The following is a 27,922-nucleotide window of genomic DNA, read 5'->3' as shown; positions in this document are numbered from 1 at the left end:
AGGCCCTTTGAGACAGAGACACCGTTCCAACTTTAAAACGTCCGGTCAGTACCGGTGTAAGTTGCTCGCGAAGATGACATCAGGTGGGTGTGTTGTTCGTCCGCCATATTGGATTGAACAGAAAGCGAAACTAAATTTTCACAGGTCACAAATTTGGTCAGAACACCACGAAACTTGACGTACATTATCCTTGGACCAAGCCTCACAAAAGTTACCAGGAGGATTTTTGATTTTCGAAAGCGTTTGCCCGTCACAGCCAAACGAAATCGGCGGCGAAGCTCCGAAACAGGAAGTCGTCCATATCTCAGGAACAGTCACATATACCAAATTTTGTATTTGAACTCGGGACTCCAATGTGAGGGTGCATAAGCTAAAAAAAAGAGAAAACATTCCAAAAGTTTTCAGCATTTGGCAAACCACCCACCCGTATTTGGTAACTATCACCTTCCACATTTACAGTTGTACATTTATCACAATGCTTTCCAAGTATGCACAATGTCTCTGGGCAGCTACAATGTTTCCAGGCAACCTTGCCCAATCATGAAATCCTTGCTCAGCCATGGGATAGTATGGACTTACGAACTGAAATGGCAAGGATAACATGAGCTATTTATTGCTGACGTAATTTTCACATTGACGGTATTCAAATTTAATTTTTCATTATTGTTAAATATCATGATGGGAGAGTATTATTAAAAATGTTACAAGTATGCAAATGTATATGTTTACGGGCATTTAGGTTTTACTGTGTTGTTTTGTTGTAAAGACATGCAAGGCATTCTGGGCCGTAATGAATAGTGGTCAGCACTCCATAGGCTACGTATTAATATGAATAGGTGTTTCTGTAAACCTAGAGACAATAAACAGCTATCTCTGTTACAAAAACGAGCTGGTAATCGCTCATTGAAGAGGGAACTATGATAAAAAGATTGTTTTCCTAAAAGCATGGAGTTGACGAAAGAATAAGCAAGCAATGTCACGTTAATGTTAAATAGCCTACATCTGAACGCTAGGTGGCAACGTTGTATTACATTTCACTAGTGTACTTGAAATACAGTGTGAACTTCACAAGTAAGGAAGGTGCAAATATTATGTAATTTTTCATGGGAAATTATTGGAAATGTTATTTCTTGTTTATTATGACCGCCGCTAGCGAAGCGGTCATATAGAGATTTTCAAAGTTTTTGTTTTTTTTCCCCCGTCATCTACTTCCTGAATTTTTGGTCAACGATACCCGGGACACCGAACCACCGGGACACATGAAATTTGGTGGGTATGTAGCCCCACTAGACTTTTATGGAAAAATTTCGTTTTAGTCCCGGGGTCCACTCCCCCATGCTGGGCCCCGAACCCAAAAAAAAGCAGTTTTTCCTAAATAACTACCTGAACCGTGGCACCGAGGATGAAGAATCTTTTATGGTATGTTGGTCTCAAGGGCCCACATCAATCTGGCCCATAATCACTCATTTGTGATTTGCACCCCGGTAAAAAAATTAAAATGCAATATTATTCTGCTTTAATCGCCCTATCTTCAGTTAAGATGTTCAGAACTGCACCAAATTTTATTTTTATGATTGACCTGGCATTCTCTGGGGGTATGCCAAGTTTAAATAGAATTTCATCCCTGGGGGTCTTAAAAAAAAAATAGATTATGTGTACATTTAGTGACTGTACACTCATTGGCCTGTAGATGGCGGTGCACACATATACACATGCACACACACACAGGCACCCACATACTATCGGTATTAGAGCGGCCCGATACATAATTACAAATTCAGTAGGATTAAAAAAAAAGCCAAAATATATATTCATCATCATCATCATGGCTGCATTTCCAGTATTGGCGATAAGTAGTCGTTTGTCCACTAGATGGCGCATCGTTGCAGTGAGGCGTAATTTTGTTGGAAGTTAAGCGTGGGTTGGAATAACAATGGGCCTTCCTACAAGGACTATAGTTTACCGCAGAGAACGTCTAATAAGGATAGGATGATGTTCACATGAAATGTAATTCCCATTTCTTCTTGAAGCCCGAAATAAATCTGAGGATGTTTATCGGGACATGCTTGGTTTTACTGCAGATACGTTAATCTTATAATATCAATAAGGACCTAGGTAATGTTACCGTTAAGCGTTGGTTGAGTGATGGAGGCCAATTTGATTGATTGCATTTGTAGAAAACTATAAATGCGGTTATACCAAACAAATTGATAGCAGCACTGTAATTGTATCTTTTCGACTGTCATTTGTTGCATGTGCTACAAAAATCATTCTGTGCAATGGAAGATTTACCAACGTTACACCGGTCTGATACAGTTTTGCCTATACATCGTGAGACTGAGGCGCCTGTTTATTTTTTTTTTTAAGTCGTGCAGGGTGTGAGAGGGGAATCGATGTGCTTTGATTCCAGCTTGGTAGTTGTAGTCTGTGAAATTAAAAAAAACACGTGTGTGAAATATCAAACAATGACACCTTCATTTCATTATGGCTGCTTTAGCAACACACCTTAAGCTACTGTGTAGTGGGTCCCATTTAGAAGTGGCTACTTCATTCGGCTTTCCTTGACTCATGGAAAAAAGATGAATTTTATTACAACTTTTAAGCCCGCGATATGGCAGTTTAAGTCCGCTTGATATTGTAAAGGCGTAAGCCATTGGTTTCAAAGGAGATTTTATTTGTGTAAGCCAGCATAGCCTATTGACAATTTATGTTGTAAATAGGCCTACCTTATAAACCTACCTGTAGCTTAGGGAAGCTAACAGCTTTCTATTAGGATCTAGTGTGTTAGTTACAGTTTTGTCATAACTCCCTGATGCATTTTTTTTGCATTTAGAATAGCCAGGCGTTAACAATATCGGTGCCTATGGACTAGGCTTGGTGAACCCAGCCTGATCTGCCCGCTATTTATTTTTGATTTCTTAAAAGATTGAGGTTGGTCTGGTGAAAAGCCAGACTAGCCATGGACCTCAGTTACACAATGCAAGGGAACATGAATCAGCCTATATTTTTGCTGAACAATAACAACAGCTCTTCAACTTTGGCCCGTTAAAATGTGTATGAACAGTCTAGCGGCGCATTTCATCAAGGCCCATTTGGACATGTCAGTTATTTGCACCACTAGATGTAAAACAGCATTTCGTTTCAGACTACTGTTACTTAATTTGTGCATTAACAATAAAAGACTACTGTTACTTAATTTGTGCATTGACAATAAAGTATTACATGAACTAAAATGACTAAAATCTTATGTAGAAGAAGAAACATTCACAAAATCCATCCATCCAAAAATGACCTTTGTTTTTTGATAGCTGTTGAAAGCAGCATGGAACTGACAGATGTTTTTGTTTATAAATAAATAAATAAATAAATAAATAACATTATGCTGATACCTTTTGCTTTTCCCAAATACAATGTAGCCTACAGGTGTAAGTGACCTTTCATCAATCCAGTTGCAATGGATGAACTGTGATGAACTGCCCTACTTGTGATTGTTTAGAGATGTTAAAGGTTTTATAACAATGCTACATCTTCTTTGGCTATTCTACAATCTATTCACCTTTTCAGCACCAGTAGGCTACTCTCTGTGCAGCCGCACTTACACACACTCAGGCATGCCAAACAAGCATACACAAAAAGTTTCAAGAGTGGGGATGGAGTAAAATATGGAGACAAATTGAAGTGTGATTTATTTTTTCGGAATGGATGTACAGGACTGAGCGGCGGTCATATTTTGTACCCGCTATCGCGGTTATGAAAGTAAGTGTTTATAGAGTTACAGACATAATGAGTCATGTTGTAGTGGTCAACATAAATGTGCCTTCTGTTATTAGCATGCTAAAGAAGAGATGCTAAGCGGAGAAGCATGCTAAGCAGAGATTTAGTATTATTAATTTCTTGTGTGGCTAGCTATCGATATAGGGATGTTGTATACATGTATATGTATGTTGCTAATTGGGATTTATGTTGTTTTTAGCGTAATGCCATGGTCATTTGAAATGAGATGCTTACTCGTAACTTAAGTCACTTATAACTTTTAGGACTGCTATTTAGCACTTTAGCCCTAAAAGTAGCACCTAAGTCTGTGACAGCTTAAAAGAAGTGGCGAGTACTTCTAACTCCTAACGCGATGTTTTGAAATGTGTCTACTATTGTGTACAGGAGCTTCCAATCACGAGGGAACTTGCATTGTAGGCATAACTAAGGGATGCAATAACACCACCAACAACCAAAACTAGCCTACTTATTGTCAACATGTACATTAAATGTAACGTTTCATGTGAATCAAATGAAAATGTTTTCTTTGCAAACATAGGCATAGGCATATGGTGACAGATTAATTTAATGATGCTGCTGTGTGAATCACGGTAAGCACGAATGAAGTGGCCACTTCTTAATGGGACGCACTGTATGGAAGTGGGCTAAGTAAAATAGAGAAGTTTCAAATCAGATAAGGTTAATCAGAATTCTACGATATACCCGCTTGACAACGGCAGAGATAGAACTGGCCTTTGGCCATAGCAACCAAGCAAACCAAGCAAAGTATAGAAAGGTGATGAAATATACAGGTCAAGAAATATAGTGCAATGTAGACAGTAGTATACAGTTGATTTACAGACGGTGGTTTAGAGTAATATGAAGTATTCCTTTATTCTGACATACATCTGAGATAAGCTACATCAATAGGCTCTCAAAACAACCCCAGGCTCTCAAAATAATCCCAAACAGACATAAGGTCTTTATAGAGCAAATCCATATGGATTATTTGTCAAATAAACCAGTAAAACATAATTAGGGGATGGAATATATAACATTCACACTCATAGCTCATATTTTTTTTTAAATAAATCAGTGAAAAAGTATCCTGACAAACAAGCAGCATTGTAATGCTTTGGTCATATTTCATAATTTCAATTCTTCTGTAGGTTACCTGATAGCCCAGTTTGAGAGGCGCAAGACATGTGACATATTTATTTTTGCAGCCAATCACTGCTGTCGTTCTATTTTATTGATTTGATCTTACTCATAGAAGCTAAATTTGAAGACAGGCTACAGGTAAAATCCAACAAACCGCATTCACCCCATGTCAATAGTTGAATAGCCCTCTCCTAGAGCTTTTGAGATATTGCCACTGCTACAACACTGAAAGGCACTGTTAGAATGCTTGGATCAAGCCAGGTTCAGCATAGCTATGCCACTGTCTGCTCACGTTGCTGACCGGACCAGGGCAAGCACACTTTCGCAGTTCCCGCCGGAAATGCAGTCTAGTTTTGAACATGTTAGGCTACATGTCGGTGTTGAAGTGTTTAGATTCCCAACGCTATGTAGGCATTTTAACAGCAACTATGGCTATGCGCTAACACCAGTCAGCTGAGTTTAGCAATAATGTACGGAGATGGTTTCATAGTCTCTTTGACAGCTCAGTGACATCAGGTATGTAACCTACATATTTATGTGTTTGCCAGCTAACTTTTAACATGATCTTCATATTCATTGTGATGCTATATGGACCTCATGCACATGAAAGATTAATATCATGTTATTATGTTGTTTAGAACACACCTTGAAATAAAGTTTTCACCTTACAACTTTGCTGATAACATTTCAAATAAATGCCAGTTAGCGCATTAGCAAGGATATTGTGTAACGTATAGGCTACTGTTAGGGTTGCCACCTGTCCAGGATTTTCCTGATTGTCCAGGATTTTCATGGTCTGTCCAGGAAAATAAAAATAAAAATCCTAGACACTGAATGTCCCGGATTTTTGTACATGATGCGCAAAATGTGTATTTCAGTTTAATTGAAGTGTGCCTACGTCCATAAACGTATACACAGCCTTATTGGCTCTACAAAAATGACATAGCATAACATGGGTGGTGGTGGTGGGGGCACGCACCGTGGAGGTTCATTAGAAATGGTAAGGTGGAGACGGAGAGTGTGTGGGACAAGGAGAGACAGAGAAAGGAAAGTTTATTCCACATAAGCAAAAAAGCAGAACTTAATTATGTATTCCCCCTTTTTTCTCAATACTGCCCCCCCTTTTTTCTCAATACTGCCCCCGGTGTCCACAACTAAATACTGTTGAAAATATAACAAAATAATAAAGGTCTGCTATTAAATAAAGCAATTAACTAAACAAATAACTAGAAATTGTCATTCTTACTAATTTTAGCTATACAATTGTTGCTTAGAATGACGGTTTTATCTTGGTTTAGATAAAAAAGCGAAAGCCGTTAACCCACAAACAAAAAGGTCGATTGGATGGTCAAAATGTCCAGGATTTTTGTCAGACACAGGTGTCAACCCTAGCTACTGTTGATGTTGTTTTATAGCCTTTTGCTTGTGTGTAGTTAGGCCCACTGCTGGATTTTGACAGGAGCTCGTGATATCGCTTTAAAGTAAGCTACTTGAGCTCACGCAAGCTGTCAAACACTGTCCACTGCACCCCTCTGGTTTATACATCCAGTGTTTATGTTGGGTAACTGTATCTGGATGTGTTGCTATCAGAGCAAGACATTAGAGATGGCGCATGACATGCAGTGATGCCTATAAAAACAATAATAACAAAAATGCTATTTAAGCACCGAAATCCACGTTGTTATTCAATGCAGTTACTACCGTTTGCATCGGCCATGGCCGGATCTAGAATAGGGCTGGGAGGGGCAATGCCCTCCAAATATTTCTTCTGCCCCACCTAATTGGTCAATTTTAATTGACAGCTATTGAATCTGCCAATCACACTTTTCTAATTCGTCCCGTCTGAATTTCGAGGGTGCTGATATGCTGGTTGGATAGGATAAATAAACTACCGGAGCAGCAGCGACGCGTTCCCCTACCATTCCACACTGAGTGCATCACTTGCTGTTTCATACTTCAGTAGAGAGGGCTTAGCTATATTTCCATAAAGGTTATAGGCTACTAGATGTAATATAGATTCTTGTTGCTGGTTTAAATAAAGACCTTTTTTGTATTATTCTCGTTTGAATAAGGTTTGTTTTTAGCTAATGTGCATGTTAGCTTTCTAAGGTGATCTAGCCAGTTAGTTTGTTAACATTGGTCATTGCTTAACTGTGTTATAAGCAGGGTGGGAATTTTACGGTGGCCACGTCGTTGCCCCTTGCTGATGTCCCTTTGAAAATCGGAGGTTCACAGGTCACTGTGGCCTTGGTGCCCATTTCTTTCTATATTCTGCTTTGCATCCGACTAGCGATTTTTATTTAGCCTATGGCTTGATTAAGCTTAGCATTCACAACGCAAATTAATTTAGCCTATGTCTTCTACGCAGTGGAGAATGTGACAGCGCACGGAGTAGGCTATCGGAGTATAGGCTGAAATAACCTATACTCAGATATACTCCGATAGCCTACTCTTCACAAAGATATTACATGTATCACATCACACGAAAGAGCTTTTTCTCAGCTTTTAAACGATGTTGGCCGCAAGTTGTGGTAAACGGTTCGCGAGAAAAGTAACTTTAATTTATCATGTTACATTCTGCGCCCATCTCCCTACCCATTCATCTCGGTGAAATACTACACGATTTTTTCCCGAACACATGACAAACCATATATTAGAAGAAACAGCAGACCTTACCGAATAAAAAGGTGTAAAGCATTCCCCTGTACAGTAGGGCTGCACAATTAATCGAATTTTAATCACGATCACGATTTTGGCTTCCCACGATCAAATTTGCGTGATCGAGCGATATTTCAAATGCGTGCTCTACCCATAGAACCGACCTGGCAACCCATAGAACGCTCCGCTACAAAACAAATCAAGCGCTCCTTAAACCTGTCTGACCATGTGCCTGCATGCAGCCTACCAATGACAGCTGTTCCCTGCACTGTTCAGCCTGATGCACTGTGGACTAGTGACATTATGTTAACTATTAGTAGGCTAGTTAGACTATACAATAAACGACGATCAAAAATCAAATGTGTGGCACAGCAGAAGGCCAAGAGCTTGTCCCTCGAAGCGGATCATCCATTGTTCGAAAATATTTCTGATTTCAGGCAAGTTAAGTTAACCAAAAATATAAGCAAAGCAGGGCTCTCAACTCATACCGTGAAACACATCACATGACGTAAACCACACATGCCTTTTTTTATCACGTTAACTTTTAGTCCTTGTTTGCTTCCTCCGATAGCCTATAGCCTACTGTAATAAGAGTTGAGCTAACGATGGGATCCGTGAATTTTATTCATGTAGGCCTATTTTATAAGCTTCATGTGCAACCTACAATGCATATGCGTTTCAAGACACAGCCTACTCAAAACGAGTGAACAATTATGAAAATGTAGCCTACACGTCAGTGTTTTACATATCAACGAATGACTAAACCAGGGGTGTCCAAACTGCGGCCAGCCATGCACTTTAATCCGGCCCGCCGAGCATTTATTAGTTTATCATAGGCCGCTCGCTATTTTTTTCCAGCGATAGACGACGTTGTGGTTAACTTTAGGCTACTACAAACTGCTTTACACTCTTCTTAGAGAACGTTTACAATGTCAATGTCAAAACAGCTTGTCACATAGAGATACATAGTATCTCCATTGCAGCAGATCTAACTACGTTATGCTAGTCCATTTAATTGGGGATGCATTTGACCGTGGGAGAGAGGGCGATGGCAACAGTAGTTCCCACTACTGACCAATTTTAAACTGTGAGAGGGCACAGCCATAGGCACAGCACTAGCCATAGGCTATTTGAGTGGAGCTGGCAAAGAGTCTTAAAGTGACAGTGCACCATTTATAAATGAATTAAACAGCATCAAATTAACAGTATTTCTTAATAAATTATTTTTCTACAACAAAATTATTTTGTCATTTAAATAATACAAAACATAATAATTATTATTATTATTATTATTATTATTATTTGTGTGTGGCCCGCTGGCCAATTTTCAAAACCCAATGTGGCCCTTCAGTCAAAAAGTTTGGACACCCCTGGACTAAACGATTACAGTAAACTCATGAACAAGAAGCAGAGCTTAAGTGGCTAATGGGGAGCAAATATTAACAAAGTAGCACGCACAAAACATTTGTTTGGAAGTTGTTTGGAAGTTTGGAAGTCGCAGTCAAATCTATATTTGCAGTAATTTAGGGGAGTAAATGTGAGGGGAAGAATTTGGGTGAGCCAGATAGCAAGTCCAATATGTTTAGGGAAAAAATATTTTTCTCACTAAAATTAATTAATAATCGTGATAAATAATTGTGATCTCAATATTGATAAAAATAATCGTGATTATCATTTTGGCCATAATCGTGCAGCCCTACTGTACAGTTAGCCATTCCAGAGTAATCCGGTTTTACATTTGCAGCAATGTCTAAATGCATGTCTCCAACTTTGGGCTTCAGGTTTCACAGTGTGTTCAAATTGTCCAATACATGATTTCATAACAGGCTACATAGAAGAGTTTGTCAAAGTAGCCTTAATGATGACAAAATGCTATGCATGCATGTATACTATTTGAGTTTCTTAACCCTTTAGCCGCCAGGGTAGCCTGGCTAGCGCCACCACTTCTCAATGAGACGTGGTCTGGGAACCAAAAGTTCATTTTCTCGTATTTGAAAAAAATGCCCAGATCCGTTTATTGGGTGCCACGGATGTCTATCAAATGCGTCTGTGCATAGCTCATCATCGTCTTGCTTTCCCCCCTGTTCTGTGATTGGTTCCCTATCTCAGGCGAAAATTTGCTCCATGGTCTCCAGGCTGCCTTAGCAGCGTGAATCAAATCGCGCGCAAGGCAGCATGGGAACACCCAGGCTACCGCCAGGGTTTAAAAATATAAATTGGATTTTTACATCAAAATTTCAAAAAGGCCATGGCTTGCAAGTGGTCAGAGATAAAGTCCTACTGTAAATGTGAAAATCATTGAGTATGACCAGAAGTTTATGAAGGGGGTAAATTTACTCATCTAATTTGCATATTATGACGTCACTGGATGGCAACCACCGTGAATTATGCACATTTCAGTAAATATTAGATGTTGAACATATTTGAGCAGTTTTACTTTCTTTTTTTGTGATTTCACCGACATAATAAATGAACAGGAAAACAGTCACATGTAAACCAACAATAGTAAACTATTACTATAATCGCAAACCCTATGCTACTATACAATAAAGTAGCCTGGTCAAATCAGTTCCATATCGCAGGTGACTTTGAAGTTCTTCAGAGCCCTATTTTTTACAACCCCTGCTGTCTATACCACGTCCATTACGGACACTATCATCACTACTGTCACTGGCACCTCCAGCTATGTTGGGCAGAGGGTCGAAATAAGCATGGTATGCTTAGTGGACCCTGTCGAAAAAGACGCACCTCCATTCACAGACGCTCCGTGGCTATCAGTCAATAGACGATCGATCATATTCTCCAAAAGGCAGATATTCTCCTTCAGAATCAGAATAGGTGAATAAAAGACCCAAGACTTCATCACACGTGAATTTTTTTTTTCAACATTCGGTGTATTTCTGCTTCAATTTGTGCAAAACTAAGGCCCGCATCGCTTCCGCGTTATGGAGGAAATGCACGTCTTCTTCGTGTGTTTCTCGCGTGTTTTCGCAAGCTTCCTGAAAACTTTGAAAAAAAAGGTTGAGCTTGAATCGAAGCTCTGGGTGTCTGCCAACTAGTGGTCAAGAGTACAAATGAGATTTTACACTGTACTCGCGTCTATCGTCTGTTTTATTCAGTAATGACGCTTGTCGCAATATTGCGACATGGGTGGTTAGAGGGTTAAAGCTGAACTGTGCTTTAATTGTTCAATACGTGATTTCATAACAGGCCACATAGAAAATAAATTTTAAATATAGCCTAGATATCTGTAAATATTAAAATCAGGTCTATGATTAACAGTTCTATGTAATATGTCATGTTTGCTATTAGATACGGGTTTTAAGGTGAAAAGTAAGACATTTGTAGGTGAAACTGAGCGGGGGGGGGGGGGGATTCATTGTGCCCACTCCAAATTTCTATTTGCCCCCCCCAATCTGAGCAGCCTAGATCCGGGCCTGGCGGTGCCATATTAGAACCGTGTTTTGGTGCCCAACCCTAATAGGCAGCCACTCTGAAGTAGTCAAAGTCGATTCAAAACGAGTCAGAAAAGTCGAGACAGGACTCATCGTCAAAATTTTCGGTGTCCACCACTCTAGTTCATCCAAAACAAACCAGAAAAGGGACTCAAAGTGCTAAATACCGGAATTATCCTTTAAATATATCGGTAAAAGCAGCACACGTTGGGTTTCTCCACTCCCCCTCTCACACAGCACAGCGCAGGACCAGAGACAGAGAGGGTAAGCGGAGTTTTGGCAGCACTGAATCAGGGCACAATGTGGGTCAAGATGCATGATGTTTGGATGATGATCATGTCTGACATCAACAATAAAGACTCCCTGTTTGCAGTTTGCTTGCATAAAATGATTCTGTGGATTTTGCAACAAAAACCAGAATCAGGAAGTTATTCAATAAGCTTAACAATAAACATAGCCTTAACTCAAAACAGCTGTTAAGCTTATATCACATTCATTATTGGCTAATATAATATTCATGTTATGTTTATCATTTTATGTTTAAAGCAGGCATACCTGTGGGCATGTAATTGGGATATGGGTTTCCTACAGGAATGACATGTTTGACAGGGCACAGCACTATACATTTGAATAACACAGAGTACTTTGCATTCATAGATGAAATAGACATAACAAAATCCAAATACTATGTTGTTTTGAGCCATTCTGGTTATAATGGCACATTATGGATATAAGTAACAAATGGATATATATGTTATGTATATATAATAATGCCACAGCAAAACATTTCTACAATGGACTCTCTTTCATACACACACACACACACACACACACACACATTGTTAGATCATTACTATTAAATGAATTAACCATTAACGTTTCAAGTAACATCTTAAAAGTTTATGTCATACTATAGTTACCAGTGTTGCGCGGTCTGTCCGAAATTAAGCGGTTGCCCGCGAATGACCGCGGTCACCCGCGGTTATGAGTCATAAACAAAATATTTTAATGATATTCGGTCATTTTCTTGGTATGTCGTCAGTTAAAATTAATTAAATATATATTTTCAACAAATAGGCCTAGGCCTACTTAAAATATCACAAGAAGGCTGGCATCAATACAGTAAAGCATCAATAGGCCTACAGTAAAGTCAACAGTAAAGAAGCTGAAGACGCGAGTTAAAAATAATAGACACCCCTTCAGGAAAAGCGATATAGGCTATGGGAAATTTTGGGAAAAGTTCTTAAAGAAGATGACAGTAAGTTATGGTCTATGTAGGCCTGCTTCTTGCGAAGCCATTTAAAAGTATGACAGCCAAAACGGGCAGCCTGCAGGAATAAATGTTATGGCACAGACTACACATCCTATGTATAGGTTCGCGCATGCATAAAAGTTACAGTTCATTGTGTTTGTGACTTTAAACAGTGGATGTGCTTTTGTAAAGCTTTGTGCTTCATTCAGCATTATAAACCAGTTCTTACGCTAACGTTTTGACCAGCAATGTATCTCTCTAGCCTACCTTGCCTCACCATTTCTGTTTTCGAAAGAAAGATGTATGTCCATGGCCTTCAAATCTTATCCTAGTGTTCTAATCCTTGGTGGTTGCGTGCGTGCTTGCGCTCTTATTCTCATTCTCTCTCCCTCACGCCAAACATTATGTTCTGCATGCCTAAATAAATTAGTTTGTTTTACAGAAATGGCCTACTGTCACACTGCATGCAGACTATAACCAAAAGCACACATTTTGTAAATAAAGCCCGGTCGGATCGGGGTCAGGTATAATTTTGTCCTAATTAATATTCGCGGTCCGAGTTGCGGTCGGGTTGATTAAAATATCGGGCGACCGCGGGCCGCTTGTGACCAAACCCGCGCAACACTGGTAGTTACAGTATATTGATCAGATGGGGGGGGTTCAATTTGAGTGTTAAACAGAAATGCTTAATGGCGGTGTGGTAGTCATAACCTCATCATCTCCATCCAGACAGTCTGGGACTCCGTCATTACGAGCGTGTTGAGAGATACACACATTGGACTTGCAGTGGAAAGCCTTATCATTACGACATTCTGGGGGTAGTAAACACGCACACACATACAATACACACACACACACACACACACACATTGACAAAGGTTAATTAATTTGGTTGATTATATAACATTGATGTATTTACAGTGCATGAAAATGCACTGTACTGTTCTTCCTAGGCTTCTTATTACAGTGCATGAAAATGCACTGTACTGTTCCTCCTAGGCTTCTTCTTATTCTTCTTCTAACGCATTTAATGCAGCTTCAACTGTTTAACGTAGAAACTTCATTCAAACTATGTTACGTAGGTCTTACTTAGGACAAGAGTGCTATGTATTTTTCAGCTTTGTAACTTTTATACTTTTTAAACTATTAATTAAAAACTGTTCAAAATGTCCCCATAGACTTAACATGGGCTGATGACATCACAATAGAGCCGTTAAGCAATTAGAATCCTATGGCAGGTGTTCAGGCCACCTGTCCCAACTGCCATTCTCAGGCTTTAAGCATACAAACTGGCCCTATTAAGACTACACATCCTGTTCAACTGCTTCCTCTGCCAAAACTGTTTCAAAATAAAAAGTCCTCACTACAATATTTCACTGTTAAACAATTTAACCCTTTAAACTACTGAACTTTTTAACTGTTCAGCCATTGTAACTGTTACTTATCATCAACTATGACTCCTACCCACTGTAGCTAGTTAGCATGTTAGCATTGCTAACATTGTTAGCATTTTTAGCAAAACTGCTAAAAATGATTAGCTAAGTTAGCTAAGTCACATGGTTAGCATAGTTAGCATGTTAGTTAGCATAGTTAGCATAACTGCTAAAAATGATTAGCGAAGTTAGCTAAGTCACATGGTGAGCATAGTTAGCATGCAAGCATGTTAGCATGCTAGTTAGCATAGTTAGCATAACTGCTAAAAATGATTAGCTAGGTTAGCTAAGTCATATGGTTAGCATAGTTAACATTTTAACATTGTTAGCATGCTAGTTAGCATAGTAACTTGGTTATCATTATTATAGTGCATGAAAATGCACTGTACTGTTCTTCATAGGCTTCTTCTTCTTCTTCTTCTAACGCATTTAATGCAGCTTCAACCGTTTAACGTAGAAACTTCATTCAAACTATGTTACGTAGGTCTTACTTAGGACAAGAGTGCTATGTATTTTTTCAGCTTTGTAACTTTTATACTTTTAAACTATTAATTAAAAACTATCAAAATTTCCCCATAGACTTAACATTGCCCTTTATGACATCACAGCAATTAGAATCCTGTGGCAGGTGTTCCGGCCACCTGGATCAACTGCCAGTCTCAGGCTTTAAGCATACAAACTGGCCCTATTAAGACTACACATCCTGTTCAACTGCTTCCTCTGCCAAAAACTGTTTCAAAATAAAAGTCCTCACTACAATATTTCACTGTTAAACAATTTAACCCTTTAAACTACTGAACTTTTTAACTGTTCAGCCATTGTAACTGTTACTTGTCATCAACTATGACTCCTACCCACTGTAGCTAGTTAGCATAGTTAGCATTGTTAACATTGTTAGCATTGTTAAAGCATTTTTAACTGTTAAAAAATGATTAGCTAAGTTAGCTAAGTCACATGGTTAGCATAATTAGCATGTTAGATTAGTTAGCATAGTTAGCATAACTGCTAAAAAATGATTAGCTTAAGTTAGCTAAGTCACATGGTGAGCATAGTTAGCATGCAAGCATGTTAGCATCTTGCTAAGCATAGTTAAGATAACTGCTAAAAAATGATTAGCTAGGTTAGCTAAGTCATATGGTTGGCATAGTTAATATTTTAACATTGTTAGCATGCTAGTTAGCATAGTAACTTGGTTATCGACATTATAGTGCATGAAAATGCACTGTACTGTTCTTCATAGGCTTCTTCTTTCTTCTTCGCGATTTAATGCAGCTTCAACCGTTTAACGTAGAAACTTCATTCAAACTATGTTACGTAGGTCTTACTTAGGACAAGAGTGCTATGTATTTTTCAGCTTTGTAACTTTTATACTTTTTAAACTATTAATTAAAAACTATCAGTTTTTCCCCATAGACTTAACATTGCCCTTTATGACATCACAGCAATTAGAATCCTGTGGCAGGTGTTCGGCCACCTGGATCAACTGCCAGTCTCAGGCTTTAAGCATACAAACTGGCCCTATTAAGACTACACATCCTGTTCAACTGCTTCCTCTGCCAAAAACTGTTTCAAAATAAAAGTCCTCACTACAATATTTCACTGTTAAACAATTTAACCCTTTAAACTACTGAACTTTTTAACTGTTCAGCCATTGTAACCTTTACTTGTCATCAACTATGACTCCTACCCACTGTAGCTAGTTAGCATAGTTAGCATTGCTAACATTGTTAGCATTTTTAACAAAACTGTTAAAAATATTAGCTAAGTTAGCTAAGTAACATGGTTAAGATAATTAGCATGTTAGCATGCTAAAGTTAGCATTTTAGCAAAACTGCTAAAATGATTAGCCTAAGTTAGCTAAGTAACATGGTTAGCATAGTTAGCATGTTAGTTAGCATTTTTAGCAAAACTGCTAAAATGGTTAGCTAAGTTAGCTAAGTCACATGGTTAAGATAATTAGCATGCAAGCATGTTAGCATAACTGCTAAAAATGATTAGCTAGGTTAACATAGTTAGCATGCTGGTTAGCATAACTACTAAAAAATGAAAACATTAGCTAAGTTAAATAACTTGGTTAACATTATTATCTTTGATACCATGGTTAGCATAACTCTAGCAAAACATTAGAGCTATTCCAACTGTCAGTTATCGTCAATTATCTACCTAAATAATTTAACCATTTAAATGATCCACCTATTTAACCGCTCAATCATTCCAACTATATTAAACCTTATCTACCAAACCAAATCATTTAACTATATAAACTATCCACCTATTTAACTGTTCAGTCATTCCAACTATATTAAATTAAGTTGTGTATTTAGGTTATGTTGTAGCAATTTTAAAAAAGCCATTTGATAGTCTTCCCCACTTAGGGGAGATTCAGTCATTCCAACTATATTAAACCTCATCTACCTAGCAACCAATATAGTTTGTTTTACTCTGTATGATATTTTACATAATATTTTTTGCATTTTCATGCACTGTATTTCCTTCAGGAAATGCTTTTCTAGTTCATATTATTATATTATAGGGCTGTCAAATTAACTGATTAATTTCGATTAATTAATTTGAGAAAAAATAACTGATTAAATAAAAATAACGCAGATTAATCGATTCTGTATGACCTTTAACCCTGAGACGTTGTAGTCAGTAACCATTAGACTGTAAAATGAAAGAGAGAGAAGAAAATGTGCTGCCTGATCATTGATTGGAACATTTACTTTTCAAAAACGGCTTGATGGTGTTGATAAAAAATAAAGTGTTGATTAAAATAAAGTCCTCTGCAATGTATGTGATAAAAAAAAACTTCTTCCCGAAGCACTTTTGAATTTATTTCCTCAGCATATTAGGTCATATCATAGATTATTATGGCCATTATTAAAATAATAATAAAAGAGTTTTTGAACTTTAATGTCACTAAAATACTTTCATATATGCAATTAATTTAGATTAATTAATCACAGAGTATGTAATTAATTAGATTAATTTTTTTAATCGATTGACAGCCCTATTATATTACAGTAATTGTCGGTTCATGTTCATCAGAGGCGATTGCTAAGACTACAGGTAAAGCTCAGCCTCCTAAAATATCGCAGAAAATTGCATCAAATACTGTATTACATTAGACTACTATTCCAACTAGAACATGCTAAAAACGTGTTCAACATCATGGCTAATTTGTTCAGCAATAAGGTTTTGCCTGTTATCTATCGTGATTTCGCACCCCTAATACATTGCTGTGACGACAAGATCCATCAAAAACCCAGACGCTCACCTAGCGTTCATGGGCTTCGGAAAAACCTTTTTCCCAGTGAAAACATCATCATTCCACGTCATTCACGTCACGTTATGTGTGAGTCAGAGGTCGGAAACTGATTTTGCTAACAGAGTTGCCCAGTTCGTTGTAGTTCGTTTGTAGTCCATGTGGCCTTTCATGTCCAACAGTTTTAATGTGAACTTGGGAATTTGCCGTTTTTGTCACTTGAAAGCTGCATATCTTTCTTTCACAAGCGTCTTACACTATATTTTAAGCAAATACAGTTGTTTATTTAGAATTAGTGAGTGTTTTAACCTTTGTTGTGGCATCCATGTTTGTCACACATTCCAACGGCAAAGCACATGAACACTTGCTGTGGGAAAAACAAAGTAGCCACGGGGGCGGTCCATGTCATTCTGAAGTGCCATGAATGCACCATCAGCTTCACTGGACTTTCAATGGCACTACAGAGTGGGCTGATCTCGGTGCATAAAAACTAGATGTTTATTGAACAAACGCCACAAAATCGTCATTTCCAGGGAAGCCCGGCATCTCTGGGAGTGAATGGGGCAGTGGGATGGCCCGGACGCTGAGCTTCTGTATGATGATTGGAGGAACTGTCATAGTGGCTGGACTCTTTTTGATTGATATGTCGCGATCAGAGGAAGAGTTTCAAGTTCAGTGATGCGTAAGCGTTAGTATTGGCAGGTGAAGTTCAGAGGCAAGGCAAGTTGCAGCTCCAATTCCTATATATTTGTGAGCAATACAGTCGGTTTCTATTTGTCCTTGTCCATATCCTACTGTAGCTGTACATACAACCATAATGTGGAGTTACAGAGTTTGTGACTTGCTTTGATTCAGTTGTGTATTTAGGTTACGTTGTAGCAATTTATTTTAAAAGCCATTTGATAGTCTTCCCCACTAGGGGAGATTCAAAATAAAACAGCAAGGCAGATGAACATACAGAATAGTCACAGAGAAATACTGTAACTCCAGTAGGCTACCAAATAGCCTAAGCTCCCCCCAAGGTGAACTGGTAAAATGTAGCCAAACCAGCTGCCACACTCACAATATAGCACCTTAATAATATTAATTTAATATTACCATTTTATCAGAGCTTCTCCTATTCCTAAAGACCAGCAACCTCCACTGATATTCATGTATGTTAATTTTAAATGGTAAGAAATCATTTTATTTGCAACAGTTCTCAAATACTCTTATTAACAGTGGATTTAAAAAGAACTGTTGTTTTGCCTCATTTTTTCAAATGCAAAAACAAGGAAGCGTGTATGTATTGGTGTGTATCCCTATGTATGTGTGTACAGTATACACACACATACACACAAACATTTACATGCACACACACACAAACACACACACACACACACACAAACATTCACACACATACACACACACACATACACACCTTTGCAGCACATCTCATCGCTGCCGTCTCCGCAGTCGTTGATTCCATCACATGTTTTGTCATGCAGCACACACTTTCCATTTGCACACTGGAACTTACCGATGTCACATTTATTACCTGAAACATCAACAGTGAACAGATTTAAGTTTGTGTGTGTGTGTGTTTGCCAATAAAAAAAACACTTACAATGTATGAATGAGACTTAAAGAGAGAAACAGAGGGAGAGAATGTGTTTTTGTTTCTGAGACATTGCACCTAAAGACATCTACCGATAAGGTCTCAGGTTGTACAATGCCAGAATTCCCCATTAAAAAAGGGAGACATTTTGTGTGTGTGTGTGTGTGTGTGTGTGTGTGTGTGTGAGTGCCTATACCCTTGAATCTGTAAACTCATGGTAGATTGCTGAACTGCTTTAATCTACTGGATTATTCAGAAGATTTGATTCCTAATGTAACTTGACTTGTAAAGTGTGTGTATATGTAAACGTGTGTGTGTGTGTGTGTGTGTGTGTGTGTGTGTGTGTGTGTGTGTGTATTCTGACCTGGATGTGGATTACCACTGTTACTGTAACAGTTGGCCACTGCAATGTGACTTTTATCATTAAGTTTGACTGGACTGCCAATGTGACACTCAGCCAGAGAGTACTCATGTCCTTTACAGAAGACAGGAACACACACATCTGGCAGAATGATGTTCTTTCTTGGAACATCAGAGTACTTCCTATTGGCTGCAGTCTTTGCCAACCTGAGGTAGAGAAAGAGAGAGAGATGGAGAGCGAGAGAGAAAAATGAATTTGTCATATCAATAAAGCCAATAAAGTCATACCGATGTCATTTAAATGTGATGGGACTACTGTATGTAGAATTCTATAGGATTAGAGTTGTCCTGATTGCACCATTATGTTCACAACAACACTTCCACTGACTTGCATTATATTTGATACAGCAACACAGTGCTGTTACAAGAGACACAGTCTGGAGCATGCTGCTTTAGTGGATATCTGAGCAACACACAGAATAATCATTCTTTACATTACATCAAAATACTTATTTCTTTACATGTTTCTGTTGCCATTTCAAGGTTCATGTTGAATGTTTCAAACTTAAAAAAACTATACATAGCCCCTTTTAAACGTGAGAAATGAAAGCAGGTGGTAAAGACACTCCACAACTGACTGCCTGACATCAAACCATTCAAGCTCTGTCACCAGCTGCAAATGGATTCTGGTAGTATATAGTAAGCAACACAGGAGGACAGCAAGCAATACAGGAAGCAAATATGTCATTAAGTAAGCTATAGTGTCATTTGATTGGATGGCGGTGAAAAACGTACGTGCGGAACATTTTACGACATGTTACATGGGCAGCAGCGATATTCCATCCTTCCTGACACACCAGTGCTTTTGTTGAACCTTTGGGCAGCTGCACCTCAATCACGTCTTTGACGATCAGGGATTCTTGAAAGGCATTGTTAGCTACACACACAAAAAAACACACAAACATAAACATCCAAAGTGCTCTACTCAAAATGTGTTGGTGTTTATGTGTGTTTACACGTGTGTCTGTGTGAATGTGTGTGTGTGTGCATCTGTATGTCTGTGTCTGAGTCTGTATGTCCATGTGTCTGTGTACCAGTATACAGTATGGGCAGGGTTGAGTAGTAACTAAATTGCAAGTAATCTGGATTCCGGTATTTAGCACTTTGAGCCCCTTTTCTGGTTTGTTTTGGATGAACTAGAGTGGTGGACACCGACATTTTAACGATTGGTCCTGTCTCGACTTTTCTGACTCGTTTTGAATCGCCTTTGACTAGTCAGAGTCAGTGTTGCGTGGGTTTGGTCACAAGCGGCCTGCGGTCGCCCGATATTTTAATCAACCCGACCGCAACTCGGACCACGAATATTAATTAGGACAAAATTATACCTGACCCGCGATCCGACCCGCTTATTTACAAAATGTGTGCTTTTGGTTATAGTCTGCATGCAGTGTGACAGTAGGCCATTTCTGTAAAACAAACTAATTTATTTAGGCATGCAGAACATAATGTTTGCGTAGGAGAGAGAATGAGAATAAGAGCGCAAGCACGCACGCAACCACCAAGGATTAGAACACTAGGATAAGATTTGAAGGCCATGGACATACATCTTTCTTTCGAAAACAGAAATAGTGAGGCAAGGTAGGCTAGAGAGATACATTGCTGGTCAAAACGTTAGCGTAAGAACTGGTTTATAATGCTGAACGAAGCACAAAGCTTTACAAAAGCACATCCACTGTTTAAAGTCACAAACACAACGAACTGTAACTTTTATGCATGCGCGAACCTATACATAGGATGTGTAGTCTGTGCCATAACATTTATTCCTGCAGGCTGCCAGTTCTGGCTGTCATACTTTTAAATGGCTTCGCAAGAAGTAGGCCTACATAGACTATAACTTAGTCATCTTCTTTAATAACTTTTCCCAATATTTCCCATAGCCTATATCGCTTTTCCTGAAGGGGTGTCTATTATTTTTAACTCGCGTCTTCAGCTTCTTTACTGTTGACTGTACTGTATTGATGCTTTACGGTATTGATGCCAGCCTTCTTGTGATATTTTAAGTAGGCCTAGGCCTATTTGTAGAAAATATATATTTAATTAATTTTAACTGACCCGCCCGAAAATGACCCGAATATCATTAAAATATTTTGTTTATGACTCATAGGCAACCGCTTAATTTCGGGCAGACCGCGCAACACTGGTCAGAGTGGCTGCCTACAGGCATGCTCAAACATGTCCTAAAACCACTCTTAACGTTCGTTTTCAAAACTGTGCAACTGTGCAACACCGAGTGGTTAGTGGTGTTCGTTGATTATTAAAATCAAATATATCGGCGCAATGTATGATTTCCAGCCGTCTTATTTGCTATTGTGGAACTATTTTTTCAGACACCTCACAACCGTGTATAAACTTACGCTCAATTGTGAGCCTGATGTGTCAACAGACATGGTGACTGTGTTGTGCAAAAACAATAATTACAATAAAAGCAGGGCTGTTGAGCTCTGTACGCAAGATTAGGCCTACCTCTTTTCAATCCATTATTATTAGATATTTCTTTTGTAAAGAAAAAGCCTACATCTATCCCTCATGTTATACCAACATATTTAATTCACCTGAATATACTGTAGGCTACAGTAGATAGAGGATTATTGACATCTGCTGTTGTCAGTGTGCAGGCTATCCTTTAAAGGCAGTTTAAAGGGATAACCAAAGTGCAGTTTCCTACCCGAAACTAGAAAGTTACTAGGTCGGCAATCATCTAGAGAAGGCCGCTCAGACAATGGCAGAAGTGCCGTTCTTCATGTTATATTTTTTACAGTCTAGTTATGAAGTTATGTGCCATCAAAATGATTTTGGAGACGTAATGTTAAGGTCGAAAATCTCTGTCACTTTAGCTGATGAGCTCTCACCCATCGCTGCCGTTCGATGCTTTGCTGAACATTGTGTAGCCTACCTGAAGGTCGTTGACACCTTTATTTGCAACCGACAAGTAGGCCTAAGTGCCTGCTTTGCAGGTCAGCACTCAGCTTCATGTTGATCTCGACCGAGACAAAAACATGGAAATATAAGTTTTAATTTGTCAGTGAACTTACACTAGGCTAAACAAGGCCGTTTGCGCTATTGAGGTGACTGACTGACCAATTAAATGTTTACAGAGATTACTATCGACCAATGACGGTAGCTAAGGTCAGGCTCTACACACTTTCCACTCAATGCAAAGCGAACTGTAGGGGGAGGGCGTGACTATATGTGAATGAAAGACATAGATAGGCTATATATGAATGAAAGAGAGAGCAATGCAAATTCGCTGTAAACACGTTTGAGGCTAGAATAAGAAAATCCCGGACAACTTTGAAATTCCACCCGGACACATTTTTAGGTTTCAAAAAGAGGACATGTCCGGGCAAAAGAGGACTTCTGGTCACCCTAGGTTTCGGTGGCCATGCAGCCCCTCTAGGCATTAAACAAAGACACCCTCCCCTCCCCCAATGAAATGCTAATGTACTGGTTCCAAGGGCTATCAGATCCACAAGACAAAGGATGTTACCTTGCTATACTGTATCCACATGTCATGAAATATAAATATATTCATGTTTGGTATCATTGTAATAGTCTCAGTACAAGGATTGTAATGATTTAATTGTAAGAATGTTTGGAAAGTTCTATAAGTGACATTTCTGATGTATAGGATATCTCTCCTCATGCTGATCAGATAGGAATGCGTAGGTGTGATACAGGTGTGAGTGGGCATGTCTGATGCCATCTGGAGAACCAACCACGTTGACTTGTGTTGCCGCCAAATTCTTTCTTTGTTTAACCCAAACAAAATTGACTAACTTTCATTGTTAGAGGAACGAGAACTAGAACGAGAAGATGGTGAACTGAAGAAGAGAGAGAGATGTTGATCCAACAGAGGCCATGGCCATAGACCATTTTTACCCTCTCTGCTTGTAACAGAATAAACCTGAACACCACTAACCACTCGGTGAGTTGCACAGTTTTGAAAACGAACATTAAGGGTTGTCTTAGGACATGTTTGAGCATGCCTGTAGGCACTCTGACTAGTCAAAGGCGATTCAAAACGAGTCAGAAAAGTCGAGACAGGACCAATCATCAAAATTTCGGTGTCCAACACTCGAGTTCATCCAAAACAAACCAGAAAAGGGACTCAAAGTGCTACATTTCAGAATTTTCCTTTAATAGTCGGAAAATTAGATAGACCCAATTTGGATTGAATGCACAAACACAGACAACAAGTCAAGTCAAGGGGCTTTTCTATACACTTTTCTTTCTATCAATTCATCTGAAACAGACAAAAAGGGTCATGCTCCTACCCATGATAATAACATTACAGTACATAATGCAATAGAAGGCATTCTGGGGCTGCATTTGCAATGTCAGACATGCTATTCTCCGTACGTATTTTAAGTCAGTGTAGCATCAAAATGAGCTTGACGCTATTATTTTAAGCCAGGTTTGATTTCAAGTCAAAAAGAAAAGGAATATTGGTGGAACAATTTTTTGTCAGTGTAAGAAATGGATTACATTTTAAAGTAATCTGACCCAACATTGTAAATGGGTTTGTGTGTGGCAGCATTACAGTTGGCAGACAACTTTGTAAAATTCCTCGTGTGGGTACGTGTGTGTGTGTGTGTGTGTGTGTGTGTGTGTGTGTGTGCATCTGTGCAGGTCTCACAACGGCAATTGGTTCCTTGGTGAGAGAAGACCGGAGCTTTATTCTTGTCCTTGCAGGTCTCTGCCACGGCGTGACATCGGTTCTTGGACTCCTTCCCATCACGGGTGCACACTTTCTCCTTAGCATAGCACTCATCTGGCTTAGGATCACATGTGCACATTGCAGTACCCTCTGAGCAGCGATGCCCCAGTGGACAGGAGACCTTTGCACACGACAGTTGTGTGTATTGCTGTTTGAGACAATCCTCTGGGCCCAGGTATCTGTCGGTGTGGATCTGAGACTGTGAACCAGATGTGGGTTGTACTGCTGGCTTGCTGCTCACCACTCCTGCTGAGGGGAGCTGTTTGGACAGATGATGAGACTTCAGATTATTTCTCCCCCCTTCTCTCTCTCTCTCTCTCTCTGCACACAAACACTCCACACACACACACACACCAACAATTAACAAAGCTATACATGACCCATTTGAACAGAAGGGTTTACATAATACGAAACAGATATTAATATCAAGATGTAGGGGAAGACAAGCTGTGTGCGAACACACATACACACACACACACACACACACACATAGGGCTCTATTTTGGCGATCAGAAACAGATGGTCAGAGGCTTACGTTTTTAAAGACATTAAAGGCGTGGCCAGTCCATATTCACTGCCCAAGGTTTCTTCCTTGGTAAGGGAGTTTTTCCTTGCCCCTGTTGCTCTTGGGTGCTCCTTGTTGGTGCCTCCCCCAATCCCAATCCTCCCCCACCTTTCTTATGCAGCCCTTGCCACTTAATCTACTAAACCCCTCTTCTACTGCACTTTTTACCCCCCCCCATAAATGCACAAATAGGCTGACACCAGACATAATTTCACTGCATTTCTTACATCCAGTAACTATATGCATGTGACAATAAACTTCCTTGTATCCTTGTATCCTTGTACTTACTGAATGGTGTGATTATGTGATCAAATGTCGGGGCTTGGCACAAAAAGGGTTGTTGTTATGTTTCTTAATCAGTCATGGATGTGCTTTGGGCGTAACATCCTTTAAACCATGAGAATGACATCTGTCATTCCCTTTAACAGCAAGCAGTGCAACTTCAAACAGTGCATCAGTATTTTGATAGTCAGCGGCGCATTTGAAGGAATCTGCTTGCACGCGAGACCATATGGAACAGGTATGTAAAAATGTAAATCAGGTTTCTAGGCCAAGTATACTAAGTATAATGTCTGATTTTAGCCTTATCAATTATGAAACTCTGATTAATACTGTTCAAAATCTCAGCTCTGCTACATCCCAACTGGACACTTTGCCTACTAGTTTTTTTCAAATCGGTCCTTCACCATAACAGCAAATGTGCTTCAGATTGTAAATACATCGCTACAAACTGGCACTTTCCTAGATCCCTAAAAACAGCAGTTGTAAAGCCCCTGCTCAAAAAGAATAATAATTTGAATCCGCTAGTACTGATCACAGACCAATATCCAATCTACCTTTTATTGGGAAGGTCATTAAAAAAATTGTTTTCAACCAACTAACTGCTTTTTTTATCATCAAATAACTATTTTGATGCCTATCAATCTGGCTTTCGTGCTAATCATAGCACCGAAACTGCCCTTGCTAAAGTGGTAAATGACATTTGTCTAAACACTGATACAGGCAAAGCATCCTGGCACTATTTGACCTTAGTGCAGCATTTGATACAGTTGACCACTGTATACTACTGCATCGACTGGAGCACTGGGTTGGACTTACAGGTGTGTAAAATCCTACCTACAACACAGTAGTTACTTCGTCGCTATAGGAAACTGCATCTCAACACCATCATCCTTGACTTGTGGTGTTCCTCAGGGATCCATCCTAGGCCTGTTATTGTTTAATCTTAATCCCACTCGGTCAGATTGTCAGGAACAACTCAATGTGTTATCATAGCTATGCAGATGACATTCAAATATACCTTGCTTTGTCCTCAAATGATTATGCGCCCCTGGATTCTCTATAACAGTGTTTCGACCAGGTTAACACCTGGAAGTCACAAAACTTTCTTCAGCTGAACACAGACAAAACTGAAGTCTCAGTCTAAGATCTAAGATTACTACCATACTTGACAAAAAAAGAACTTAAGGCGACGGATGCAGTGAGAAATCTTGGCATCATCATAGTTTGAATTTTAACAATCACGTAAAATCAGTCACTAAATCAGCATTTGTTCACCTGAAGAATATTGCAAAATTAAGGAACCTAATGTCAAATAGTGATCTGGAAAAACGTTCACGCTTTTATTTCGAGCAGGATAGATTATTGCAATGCCTTTTTAACTGGTCTTCCTAAGAAGACTATAAAGCAGCTACACACCGTACAAAATGCAACTGCTAGGGTGTTAACCAAAACAAAAAGGAACGAGCACATTACCCCAATCCTACATTGGCTTCCTGTTAGTTACAGATTTGATTATAAAGCATTACTTGTTGTTTTTAAATCACTAAATGGCATTGGACCAAACTACACGACCTGTTCAAACAGTACGCCCCAACCAGATCACTCAGGTCTCAAAATCAAAATCTTCTGGTTCAACCTGTTGCTAAAACAAAATGTGGTGAGTCAGCCTTTAGTGTTTATGCAGCTAGACTCTGGAACCAACTACCAGACAAGATTAACAAAGCACCCACTATCTCCGTTTTTAAGCCCAAACTAAAATGGTTTATTTATTTATTTTATTCATCTTGTTTTAATTTAATTTTCTCATTAACCTTTTACTCTAATGCCTTATTTTAAATATGTGATTTTTATGTTACATGTGTGATTTTTATTTTTTTAATGTATGATTTTATTGAAGGTCTTTTATTATTTGTTGGCATGCATTTTGTATGATTGTATTGAAGGTCATTTATTATTTGTTGGCATGCATTTTGCCTCCTTATCGTCTATGTTTTCTTCAATTATACTGTTTTTCATTCTTTTGTAAAGCATATTGGAATGCCTTGATGTAAGAAATACGCTACAAATAAAACTGCCTTGCCTTGCCTTGCCTTACCCCAATAATATTCGAATGACTGAATAGAAATCCAAAGGATACAGTATTTGTCCTGCAGAGGATTTGCTGCTTACATCTTGTGACAGTGCATCTTCAACTGTGCCTTATATGCATCTTTCACTATAGACCAGGTTTTTCTTGGTCAGTGGCGTAATTTGGATCATGTGCCAGACCACACCTTATGTTGCTAATTACCGCACCCCTGGGCGCAAGGATTAAATGAAGATGAGCGCATGGCAAAAAATCAACACTTTATTGAGTGTAAGATAAGAATAAGCTTTGCGTTGCACTTTGCTCCACCTTGCGCTGGGTACACGATAGGGGCTGACACAGCAATACTTTTGTTAATTGACACTCTGTCTCTTTCTCTATCACACACACTAACACACACACATGTCCATGTCTATGGAATGTTACAAGCAAAATGACTTCTATGGTGGTCACTACAAATCTGTCATTAAACATTATGCGGTTGCTTTTCATGTTACAGTGTAATTGATTTGAATCTTGTCAACTCAAAACAAACAATTTGAAAGAGAGTGTAAATCTTCAAATGTTTTCCCATGCAATGGACATACTCTCTGCTCCCTTTAGCAGAAAGCACTGATTTATCCACCAAATAGGGCCAGCAACACAATTGCCAACATACAACATGTGTGTGTGTGTGTATATATAGATATAGTTATATAGATATAGATATGAGCATACAACTTACCAAGTGTGCATTTTGGATGAGTAGGAGCAGCAGTGGTATAGCTCCCATCTGAGGCTTCATTCTTGTCTTTATGTCCATAACCCACTAACACACAGGCATGTGAACTAGAGGAAAAACACGAAATCTCTTCAACACACACACACATACAGGTAGGAGTAGGAGAAACAAATAAGTTAACACTCAGACATACACACTTTTTGTGTATTAAACAAAGACGCTGAGACAAACTGCCCAATAGAGGTGCAGCATCCTGTACTTACTTTTTGTTGGTGATAGAGAGAGACAGAAAGACAACGAACTCTGTCTGATTAATGATTGTCAATGCCTGTGAAGAAACACTATTGCACAAGAGTGAGTGAGAGAGAATGGAGGAAGAGGAGGGGGGTGTGCAAAAAGGAGGAAGAGGAGGGTGTTTTTGCGATGTCTTTATGCGCATGTGTCTGCAATAGTGTACAAACAAAAAAACACATGATAAACTCTGAAACTATGCTCTTACAGAGTACCAACGTTTATACATGCATGTGTGTGTGACTGGGAGTTTGTCTGGTTGTGTC

At 39.0% G+C, this 27,922-nt stretch overlaps 1 protein-coding gene across 4 annotated transcripts in view; it reads right to left on the bottom strand.

The window, feature by feature from the left end:
* Window positions 1-27,734, bottom strand: part of LOC125289825 (SCO-spondin-like) — a 58,888-nt gene extending 31,154 nt beyond the window's left edge. The window contains exons 1-7 of one of the 4 annotated variants that reach the window (XM_048236875.1): window positions 27,629-27,734; window positions 27,369-27,472; window positions 23,631-23,970; window positions 19,730-19,871; window positions 18,939-19,141; window positions 18,398-18,514; window positions 12,991-13,091 (exon numbers count right to left, since the gene is read on the bottom strand). In XM_048236875.1, the coding sequence (XP_048092832.1) occupies window positions 12,991-13,091; window positions 18,398-18,514; window positions 18,939-19,141; window positions 19,730-19,871; window positions 23,631-23,970; window positions 27,369-27,446 (981 nt within the window). In that variant the 5' untranslated portion in view covers window positions 27,447-27,472; window positions 27,629-27,734. The other 3 variants (XM_048236876.1, XM_048236877.1, XM_048236874.1) reach the window with 3 other exon arrangements.
* Window positions 27,735-27,922: the final 188 nt, after the last annotated feature.

The sequence above is a fragment of the Alosa alosa genome, chromosome 24, assembly GCF_017589495.1.
Source record: "Alosa alosa isolate M-15738 ecotype Scorff River chromosome 24, AALO_Geno_1.1, whole genome shotgun sequence".
Taxonomy (NCBI): Eukaryota; Metazoa; Chordata; class Actinopteri; order Clupeiformes; family Clupeidae; genus Alosa; species Alosa alosa.
The sequence above is the reverse complement of the archived record's forward strand: the minus strand, read 5'-3'. Positions and strand labels throughout refer to the sequence as shown.